Source organism: Pogoniulus pusillus, chromosome 17, assembly GCF_015220805.1.
Source record: "Pogoniulus pusillus isolate bPogPus1 chromosome 17, bPogPus1.pri, whole genome shotgun sequence".
In the NCBI taxonomy this organism is placed as follows: domain Eukaryota; kingdom Metazoa; phylum Chordata; class Aves; order Piciformes; family Lybiidae; genus Pogoniulus; species Pogoniulus pusillus.
In genome coordinates, this window is record NC_087280.1 from 7,688,552 (window position 1) to 7,700,636 (window position 12,085).

The window sequence follows — 12,085 nt, forward strand, 5'->3', positions numbered from 1 at the left end:
ATTTATATAGACAGATATGCAAAACAGCACCTGGATATTGGCAGATAACCTTGAGCATGGCTCAGTTTAAAAAGAAGTGTTTTACAGCTGTTCAGGAACTCACACGATCTTCTCACCTCTGCAGAACTACAGAGACCTTCCTCAAAGTGTAAAGAAAGAAATATAGCTCAGTGCTGTGAAATCCCCAGTTTGAGAGTGTTCTGGTAGCAGTTCTGACTGAAATATGTGAGTCACAGTTAGAGAGAATTTTGATTACTATTTCTTCTATTGTCATTTGAGAAAAAAATTCTTTCAAATACCTTCTAATGAGGCCAAATGTCTTTCAAGCTCTTGCCCAGCTTGCCTCTCAGCTTCTCATTTGATTAAGCATGCTTTGGGCTTATCAAACCCAGTTTTAAACAGGAGAGGTGAACTAGTCACCAACAATGCTGAAAAGGTAGAGGTCCTCAACACCTTCACCTCTGTCTTTACTCAACCTGTCAAGGCACAGGTCATAGGAATAAAAATCTAGACTGACACAGACATAGACCTGCCATCAGTGAAGAGCTTGACCTGTGCAAATTGATGGGCCTGGATGCCATCCACTGCAGGGTGTTAATGGAACTAGACCATGTTGCAGTGCAGCTCTCCATAATATATGAGAAATCATGGGGCTGAGGAGATGTGCCTGAAGAATGGAAGAAGGATAATGCTACCCCTACATACAAAACAGGTTCCAAATAGGACCCAGGTAATTACAAACCCATTAGCCTAAGATCAATCTCCGGGAAAGTTATGGAACAAATCCTCCTGGGGACTATTACATGTAAACTTAAGAACTGTGAGGGAAAAAGCCAACAGGAATTCACCAGGGGTAGGATGCACTTGACAAACCTGATTGCCTTCTATGACAAGGTGACAGGCTCAGCTGAGCAGTGAACACTGCCTATCTCAATCTCTCCAAGGCTGTACCCCAACTGGCAACCTGTCACTAGTGGGGCCACCCAGGGATCAACATTGGGTCCAAAGCTGCTTAATATCTTCATTAATGATTTAGATACTGGAACTAAGAGTACTCTGATGAAGTTTGCTGACAACACAAAATTAAGTGGGTACTGGAACAGGTTGCCCAGGGAGGTGGTTGGTGCCCCATCCCTGGAGGTATTCAAAGTGAGGCTCGACAGGGCTCTGGGCAACCTGATCTAGTTGAGGATGTCTCTGCTGACTGCAGAGGCAGTCAGACTAGATGACCTTTGGAGGTCCATTCCAACCCAGACCATCCTGTGATTCTATGAAGTTGACACCCCAGAAGGGAAAGCTGCCCTCCAGGAAGATCTTGACAGGCTGATTGAGTGGGCAAGAGGGAACTGTATGAAGTTTAATGAAGCCAGGTGTAGGGTCTTGCACCTGGGGAACATAGCCCAGGAATGCAGCTCAGATTGGGAGCCACCTAGCTTGACCACAACACTGTGGACAAAAAAGCTCAACATGAGTAAACAGTGTGCTATGGTGGCAAAGAAAGCCAACAGGATGCTGAGTTGCATCAGTAAGAGTATCACAAACAGAGATAAAGATGTCATTCTCCCACTCTACTCGGTGCTGGTCAGGCTGCACCCTGAGTACTGTGTTCAATTTTGGTGCCTGCTATACATGAAGGACACAGACAGGTTGGAAAAGATGCAGAGAAGGGCAACAAGAATGATCAGAGGACTGGAAGACCTGTCATATGAAGGAAAGTTGAGAGAACTGGGTTTGTTCAGCCCTGAGAAGTACATGTACAAGTATATAAAGAGCAACTAGCATGATGAGGGAGACTCTCTTTTCACAGAGTCACATGGTAAAGACAAGGGGCAATGGGTACAGGTTGATACTGGGGAGACTTGGCCTTAGACATCAGAATAAACTCTCAAGGGCTGTGGTGGACTCCCCTCCATTAGACAATTTTAAGGCCCAGCTTGATAGCATGCTGGGCCATCTCATTTAAGCTATAGTCTTACCTTGAAAGATTGGACTAGATTATCCTTGAGGTCCCTTGCAACCTAGTATTCTGTGAGTCTATGATACAAAAACTGAGCATGACTGCAACATTTGCAGACACACTATCTACAGGACTTACAAAAGAATCTCTACCTCTATCCCCGAACGCTCCTTAAGTACTTCCATACCAAGATGGCCTGACTGAAGTGCTGCTTGGTGACAACTGCAACCGAGTACTTCAAGAGAATCCCACTTAGTGAAAATCTCATTGCTTAAAAACTCTTGGATACCTGAAGGCCTTACTTATAACTGGGGTTGTTTAGCCTGGAGAAGAGGAGGCTCAGGGGTGATCTTATTACTGTCTACAACTACCTGAAGGGGCATTGTAGCCAGGTGGTGGTGGCCTCTTCTGCCAGGCAATCAGCAACAGAACAAGGGGACACAGTCTCAAGTTGTGCCAGGGAATGTATAGGCTGGATGTCAGGAGGAAGTTCTTCACAGAGAGAGTGATTGGCATTGGAATGGGCTGCCCAGGGAGGTGGTGGAGGCACCGTCCCTGGAGGTGTTCAAGCAAAGCCTGGATGAGGCACTTAGTGCCATGGTCTAGTTGACTGGATAGGGCTGGGTGCTAGGTTGGACTGGATGATCTTGGAGGTCTCTTCCAACCTGGTTGATTCTATGGTTCTAACTGTGGATATTGTCTTTGTGAGGCAGTTACTGAAGATAGTCTGATTTTTCACTTAGACCAATTCTCATATTTCAGGAAGAAATATTTTTCTGTTCATTTTGGTGCACAAACAAGTTTTAAATGTGTGGGAAACACTAGTATTTTCATCCTGAACCTGCAGCACTGCCAGGCACAGACCAAGGGATCCTGTTTCTGAGACACTAACAGAAACTGAAGTGTCTGAAGGTCATGGGAAACATTTCGATTCTTTTAGTGGAAAAGCTAAACAAGAAATATTTCTGCCCCCACAGAACACTGCATTCTGAGGGTGGCTGTGCTTCCATTATAGGATCATTATTATTTTCTTGAAATCTTTTCAGATTGGCCAATAGTGTCCACATTTAGACATGTATTTCATGAGAGAAAACTGCAAGACATTTTAGTAAACAAAAAGAGCATGTATGATTTTATAACAACAGAAATCATGTTTTCATAATAACAGAAATCAAATCAAATTGTCATTTGATTTGACTCAAAAATTCCAGTTTCCAAGGGTAAATGTCATTTGATTTGACTCAAAAATTCCATTTTCCATGGGTAAATGGTTCTGGCAAGGCCAGAAAAATGGAAAAAAACATCAAAACCAAAAGCTCAAGAACCTAATAAAAATATTAAACCAGACATGGTACTAGAATTCTCAGCTTAGACATTCTAGTCATACACTTGAAAAGCCATTCATACTGACACTTCTGTTATTTGCTATTTTTAAGCACAAGGGTGAGAGCCTGCAACAGAATTTTTTGCAGTCTTTGTTTCCTCATATATAACCAGTCAGCCTCTCTGAAAACAATGCAAAAAGGTCAAACAAATAAAATCTATCAATACCAGGAAAACAGACTGTGCAATATAATCCGTACTTCTACTCTAGAAATATATCAGTGAAGAATTTCTGGCATGAAAGAAATGCACTTAGACTCAGAGACAATTTAGATCAACTCACACAAAATTATTTTAGACAGAACCAATTATTTACAAAATAAATATGTAATGCTTAGAAAAATGTTACAGTATGTAATCTTTACCAAGAAACCTTGGCTTTCAGAAAAAGAGAAGAAAAGAGATTAGCATTCACCTAAAGAAGCTTATACTTACACAAATGCTATTCCTTTTCCTGAGTCATCCCATCAGACTACTTTAATACAACATTGATCATCATGTGGATGCACCTAGAATCCAGTTCAGAAATTAAGACACTCAAGGGAGCTCAGAAGTATCTCAAAAACAGAGAGAGTGGTCATTCTTAATTGCCTCTCTCATGCCCTGGATCCCTGCACTAGTTGAAGGACAAACAATTGGACCTTTGCTCTGCCTGAGGCTTCAGTTGACTGGAAGGTAACTACACGTGCACTGTAACACTGAGATTGAATACATTAAACTAGTGTCCTATACAGCCATACATAGGGGATCTGATATTATATTACTTAAAGACAAACCAGGTGATGGCCTGCATGCCTTTCAATGTTTTAAGAAATGAGAGACATGACAAGTCACAATCATATGCCAAGTACTGTGGTATTGAAGTGTATTGCTCTAACAAACACCAAAGAGTATTTCAGTACAGCTCTAGCTCAATTCACAATGCCATTCTGAATTGAAGAAGTAAATACAACCTAAAAAATGTACTCATTAAAAAATATATCTCTACTTAAAATTTAATGTAAATCCAGTTGCTGGTATAATGGCTATTACAGAGTTAATATCCTCAGCATTTCAACTAGAGGGATGAATTTGTTCAGAAACAGAAATCAATCAACCTGAATCAACTCAAAAACACAAATCAAGGCTAATCATAATTTAAAATTTAATAAATGGAGTTATTTGTTCATTATGGTTAAAATTCTTGCAGCACCTTGAGGCTGCATAAGTTTCACCTATCATTTTGTCTAAAATTTAATAATTTGCATCAACATATAGCATGGGTCTTAGATAAAACTTTGGATTAGGTTTAAAATAAAAAGCAAGACCATAGACTAAACAATGCTGAAAATACACTCCTTTCCTGGAGGAACTGCCACCTTGGATCAAAACCCAACTTTTTCATTTTCTATCAGTAATATATCACAAAAGATTTCCCCCCCCCCAAAAAAAAAATCCAGAATTTCTTTGCATTTAAAGCTACTAAGTATGCTAAAACCACTAAGACACATATTCTTCTGCATTGCATTCTGTGTACTCGATTTTCAAATGAAACATAAACCAGAGATGTAAAGTACTTTCATTTAACAAACTGTACATCTTAGTCAAATAAATCTTTTCATTCATTTCAACTACCTTAGATAAAACAAAGTGGTCAAAACTGGCTCTACTGTATATGGTCAAAGTTGTGTTCTGTTCAATGTTGTGTTCATATGTCCATCACTAGATGGAATGATAACTATTATAAAGGAGTCACAGCACAACAACAATTTTGTGAAGCACATCTAATCTACCATAGAGGATTTCATTCTCGGGAACAGCTGCATAACAACCACACTTCTCTGAACAGTAACAAATTAAGGGCATCCACAAGACTCCAGCTGTGCTAATGAATCCTTCCTTCCACATTTACAGAGATGATGAAAATACCTGCAGGACTTTTTAAAGAATGTCAGTGTTCTTATGCCTCCATTCTAAGAAGTAACTCTGACACATATAATTTGTGTTATTTATCATTTCACTAGTAAGTTTTGTAGACACATGTTCAAAATAAAGTACTCTGCAGGGAAAAAAAAAAAATGGACAAATGGAAGTAAAAAAAACCATAAGAATTGTATTTAAAAAAATCCAACTACAGAATAATATCTACCACCTCAGAAGCCATTTATAGATAACTGAAAAGGAAGATGAGTTTGGGTTAGATGAAATAAAATAGAAACTGCAGTAAATCCATGCTCTTCAGTACAGACTGGATTGCCTTGCTCAGCAATATGCCCCACAGACTAGTTAAGCTGTACAGCACAGTATCCTCTTCTGATCACCAGATATGTTTACTGAGGGGACTGGGGCTAATCACAGCCACAATTACCCAGTGTACTGGTAAGGACATTTCAAACAACAAACCGGTTCCTCAGCCTGCCTTATACTTTTAAAACCTAGCAAAGAGACTAGGGAAGTGAAATAAGGATGTCATCACAAACATCCACGTCAGTTAATTACTAAAGCTTCTAAACAGCCTTCAAACTTCATTACAAATGATAAAACAGGTGAAACCTCTAGTCACAACAGCCCTAACAAAGTCACGTACGGACACTCACAGCTGCTCTCAGAGCACTCCGGTGCACATGCACCTCCTTGCACATGGAGCATGCTGGGCACACACATATCCCCACAGAGAGCAAGTGAGGTCAATCACTCTATTCTGCTAATGAGAGCAGGCAAGCACGCAGAGAAATACAGAGTATCTACACCTCTACAAGGAAGCATTTTAAGACATCATGCTCATTTAACGGCAGAATACTACGGTGAAATAAGAATTAACATTGTAGGTGAACATGTGCATGTCCTATCTAAAAACATCAACTGTGTTAGCTCTCACTTTCTGATTACCTCTTCCTTTGTTGCCTCTTCCATTTTCCTTTTTTTTCCTTTTTTTCCCCCTTTTTTTTTCTTTCCATCTCCATTTTGCCACAGTGCTTTATTCAGACTGCCCTTTGTACTTAGTTGTCTCTCTTTCCTCCTTTTTTGGGTTACCTCTGACCCTACTGCGTTACTTTTGTACTTTTGTTGCCTCACATCCACTGACCTCTAAAGCTATGGAACACAGTGATTCTACCCAAATTCACTTCACTGTCAGCACAGGGCAAGAAGAGACAAAACAGTGCATCTGGAAAAGGAAAGACTAGAAAAGAATGGAATAGTGAAGAGATAAAAAAGAAAAAGATAAAAAAAAAACAACCCACAGTCCAAGCAAACAACTCAACATTTCTGTAACATTTTGCAAAACCATTCCTTGGAATGCCCCCCTGATGCAAGTGGAAGTAAATTAGAAATTATCTGCCTCACTATGACTGGAGGTTAACTGAAAACTTGCTGTGTATGTGTTTATCGAGAGCAGGCTAGCACCAAATGCCTCCAGAAAATACTCAGAACTGGACTTGTTTATATTGTAAGTAACTGCAGTGCTCTGATTTCCAAGGAGAGCTCCTTCTTCCACAAAGACTGATTTTAGTCATATTCCTTTAAACACACAGTTTTCAAGATGCTGATTTTAGCAGTGTCTCAAGTCCAGTTGGAATTCCAATACTAAAAACTAAAAATAAGGAAAAATAACATATCTTAAGACATTACATCACCATTAAAGTTCCTAAGAGAAGCTTTCAAGCTCTCCTGTGCTGTCATTCCCACAAAAACAGCATCACTGTCTCATAGGGAGATAAAGGAACAATTCCTCTGCATCTATGCATTGGAGAGGTGGGGAATGACTGTAATGCCATGAGCAATGTACAAAACCTGTCAAATGGTCAGCAAACACACAATCCATTCACACATCTCCAGGCTGTCTAGACTCCCAAAGTACTTTACACACAAATCATGACAATTTCCCCGCAACCCCAGTGCTCTATCACATAGGGCAGTTCCAAAATGCACCTGCATGTGACCTTCAAAAGCCCCAGCATCAGTGCAGCACTTGAACAGCTTGAGAAACACATGCAGCTAAAGAATCAAAGGTTAGTAATATCTTAACTATTTTTATAAAAAGATTGTTAGGTCCTTGAAAGTAAACTCTGTGTTTGCACAATGCCTAGTACAACAAAAGTGTTCAGAAGTGCTACTCGTTTGTGCAAAGCCAAGGTTTGTTTCAGTGCAAAACACAGTGAAGTAGTAAATACAGTATTTTCACCTACTGAGTTTTTATATGCCCATACTGCAATGAATTCCACAGCTATTCCCACTGGGAACACATTTGCATGCTAGAGATAAAGACATGCTCAATTATTATCTGTCTCAAATCTCTTTGCAAAGGTTCCATGGCATGCTAGAAATTCTTTCTTACCGTTGGCTATAATCTCTTTTTCTTTGAAGGCCCCAAGAGCAGAGACAGATTTAGATAAAACTCCTTAATAGGACCACACAGATGAAGACCCACACAGCAGAAGCTAAAACTATTGTTTTCAGTAACCTTGTTCCCTAAGGATTTTGAAACCTTCAGTATGGCAACAGTTACACTGATACCACTGTTGTCACAACAGTTTGCAGAGATACACCAAAACTATTGTTAAATTGGGCAGTGTGAATTGTGGACAGCACACCACCGAGCACAGGATCACTGCAAATGTTTCCCCAGCTATGGGACCCAGCTTTGCAATACTAATACTGCTACAAGTATCTGGACACCATACAATACCATTAAATCGCAAATCCTTGCTACTAATTTAATCACTTGAACAACAAAGAACAAGCTTTGTCCCAAAGATACCATGACAGAACTTTGTAATTAGAAACAACACTCCTGAGGGAAAAAAAAGCCCAGTTATGCTACTTGTATCATCTGGAACACACATCCCACTGAACAATGCAACATACTTAAACTATGGTTTTGCTTAGAAGAAGTTTGCACAAATTGCATCTGAACATTATAGTTATGTTGTTTAGATCACCACCTAATGCCAGACACCATTTCCACAACACTACTGATCTGCACTTCTACAGACAGCATTGCCCATCTACCTCCTTCATTCTCATATTTAGTAACAGGTTTAAAATTTAACATCAGAACATCATTTCTTTTGGCAAAATTTCCTCCCCATTAGTTGAGAGGTGTAGCTTCTAATATTTTTTCAGTAAAGAATTTTTGAAAGCACAGTCTTTCTCACTGTCTTTCAGATCAATTCTAGTGTTAACAGTATAAATTGCAGGAAATTTACCTCCATGTCCCAAGCATTTTCACATTAACAATACCTTTCTTCCATCACCCGAACATAAACAACTTCTTCTGAATTAATAGTACAAAAAAATATTCCTGTATTCTCTCTCAGTTCAGGAAAATCTCAAGACATCATCTATACAAATACTCAGAAATCACAATTACATCAGATTTTCTCAAACTTTAAGATGAATACTTCTACACCCTAACCAGAAATTGAGAATGTACCAGGAACGGCTTAACTGCAGGAAAATATCATCACTGATACCAGCATTTAAGTGCCATAAACACACACGTTTTTTAGGAGCATTTCTTTCTTTTTCTGGTACTGTGTTATAGCCATACACAGCTGAAATAATTTTGTAGACTTTCTAAGAAGTATCTATTAGGCAACCCTCAAGACATTATAAAGACAAAATGTGATAATGTATTTTGGTTGGTTTTTTTTTTTTATTTACCTTATTTTGAGTTAATTACTTCATCTTATGCAGGTGATATTAAAACCTGACATCAAAATTTTTACCTAATGGTTGCTTAAGAACAAAACCCTGATTATGCATCACTAATTGTACAAACAACATCTCTGTTCTTCAACATCTGGCAATGTAGAACTGCAAGTACATCAATATTTTTTCTAATCCTGACAAAGAGATAAATTCAATGCAAAAGGAACACCTGCTCCATTAGCAAGATTCTCATAAAGTCAAACAGGATAAATGTAAAAGATAAAGTACTTACAGTGAATTCACAGAAATCAATGCTATCGAGACTTTTGCTTCTATGTATTCTCCCTTTTATTCTTCTTAAAGAGGGCTTTCCCTGACTTACACTACAGGTAGCACCATTGGGATTTTCAGAAGATGGAGTTACCCTGCCAAACAAAAAGAACCACATATCAGACAAAGAATGTATGTTTTTTATTGAATACATTTGCTTAAAGTAAAAAATTTACAAAGGAAACAACATTGCCATGCTATACCAAGAAGCAATTCCATGCCAAGCTTTGCTCTTCAAGCAGTTAGTGCCAAAATAAGACCACAAAAGTATCCAACTCACATCGAGTTCACCACTGCTTGCAGATTTAGTCAAAAACATAGTGTAGGTTTCATTTTTGTACAAAAGTGAGAAATGCCAGGAAAAAAAAACCAACTAACAACAAAATCAGATTACAGAAAAATGTACTTAACTTCTAAAGAATTACAAAAGCTCTTCATTTGGAGAAAAATGGGGTCCTGTGATACACATTGATGGTTGTCAGTTAAATCAGTGTAGCCTGGCAGTATATGGCTTTTGACCTTTGCCGGTTTGAGTGCTAATGGTACTTCAGCTGTTCTGGTAATAAATAATGGTGAACAACAGCTAAATGAATCGCTTCTGTTTAAATTATAGGATCTTTACAAGATGTTTCATCACACCATAGTCTACACATCATCCTAAAAGGAGAATGCAACTAAAATATTTTGAGTAAGCAAATTGTATTTCAAGGAGCTTGTTGAAAGCTGCCAATGAGCAGAAATGAGGTTAACAATTAACCAAATGTATTAAGAATTGCGAGGTCAGTATTTTAAGTGCAAAACAGGCTCCAGGCAGCCTGACACCACGTTATAAAAACTGCATTCCAGCAAATATGCATACATAAAACCACCTAAAAACATAAAACTATTAATGTGCAGATTATTAATGTGCAAACATTGGTTTCCTGTAGTTTCTAAGCCACAAGAGACTTCCAAAAAGCATCTTAAATGAAATATAATGTACATCTTTTTTGCATTTCCCAAGACTTTGGACAGCAGTTCAGTATTTTTATCTGTAACAATTAACTCTCGCTAGAAAAAAAAATGAGTAGATGTTTTAGATTATTTTACTTACAATTAATGGATTTGGCATGAACATAAATCTTTTTACAAAAAAGGAAAGTGGCAATGTCTTATAGATACACAACACCAAAAAAGTGACATTGCAGACAGTGAGCCACATCAACACTTGAAATACATAATTCAAAGTACAGAATACAGTAAGCAGAGGCTAAATACACCTCTTTGATCAGTGAGACTCCTAGGTCTCCACAGCTTCGTGGTCAGGATATAGAAGGTGCAAATGCATGTTCATAGGAGGCCAGAGAGAAAAAAAATGCTGCAATACTTAAACTTGAAAATGAAAACAGATCTTTCCAAATATTCAGTTTATAAAGACTTTTATTTTTTGTTGAATTACTGTGATTATCAAATCAGCATTTTCTTTTCAGATACACAAGTTCTTTGGGTTTTTACACAACCACACACATGAACACGTTTGCTGTGAGTTCTCCCAATAATACAATAGTTTCATTTAGTTGTTTCTTCCCCTTGGGTTCATTTACTAACTTTTAACTGTAAAATACATCAACATTTCTAACTGAAAACATAATATTCAGACATTTTCATTACATCATCAACTTCATGCTGCAATTGCACCAGATTTTTTGGTACAATTACGTATCGATTAAATTCTGAGAAACAGTAACATATTTATTCACAGAAGAAAAACTGCCAAAGTGCTGCAGTCTCTCTGCTAAAATGTCTTAAAGAATCACCATGAGAGATTTCCAAAGAAAGACAACTGCTGAGTTTCAACTCTTGTTCCACAGACAGCAACATTTACAGAGACAGTCCATTTCTATTGTATGAATGTATCTTCTGCTACCAACCTCTCCAAACATCTCTGGTAAGGTTAATCCAAATGTACATAACTCTACACATTCCAAGCCCATGTCAAGTGCAGATCCTGGAGTCCACAGAGATATACATTATTTCAGTACAGTTAGAGATATATGTATTTTTAATCTCTCCAGAAGATCTTTGAGGCTTGTCTATTTCATTACTTACCACCAGGGTTAATAAATCTTCATGTGCACCACCAGTGAATTAAATGCTTGGTGTGTTAGACTTCTTTACACTTAACAGAAAATCTTTTAAGCAGCTCTAAGCTGCATTGCTTTCCTTCATTTTGAACTGTATTTTAAACCACTTATTCCAGGGCCTTACCTATAAACCTGCATTTCTTTAAACTGCAAGTCTTTTACTGTTTTCTGATACTGAGATGCCTTTGTAAAAAAACAAAGATAAGACAAACCATATATGGAAGAAAACCAAGTAAAAATAATCAGCTAATTAAAACTACACAGTTTTAAGTAAACTAAACTAATGGTATATTTGGAGCTCCGCTCTCCAAAGCCACTTGGCATGAAATTAACTTGCTGCCTCTGGAATCCATTCATCATTTAATTCTGCTGGAAGAATAAACTACTGCTACTATTTGTTAGTTCCTGAGATTCAGTAAAATACTTTAAAAACATATTTATGATTCATAATATCATTTTATAGGAAGAAATAGCACAACTGAAAGATACCACTTAAATCTTTGCAAAAATCTTTAATTTCTAAGTGACATTTTAAGAAAGTAAAGTATTCTTCAACCAACTAAAGAAAATTTCAGCCAATGGCATTACTTGGAGTCTGGAAGCTCTCTACTATATTATGCACCAAAGGAAGGATATGAAGCAAGTCTTCAATATTTACAGG

At 37.9% G+C, this 12,085-nt stretch overlaps 1 protein-coding gene across 10 annotated transcripts in view; it reads right to left on the reverse strand.

Moving 5' to 3' along the window:
- The window catches only part of TJP1 (tight junction protein 1), a 187,966-nt gene that overhangs the window by 139,942 nt on the left and 35,939 nt on the right, over positions 1 to 12,085 (reverse strand). For all 10 annotated transcript variants that reach the window (XM_064157483.1, XM_064157477.1, XM_064157476.1 and 7 more), the window contains one exon: positions 9,264 to 9,396. In XM_064157483.1, the coding sequence (XP_064013553.1) occupies positions 9,264 to 9,396 (133 nt within the window). The remainder of the gene's footprint in view (positions 1 to 9,263; positions 9,397 to 12,085) is intronic.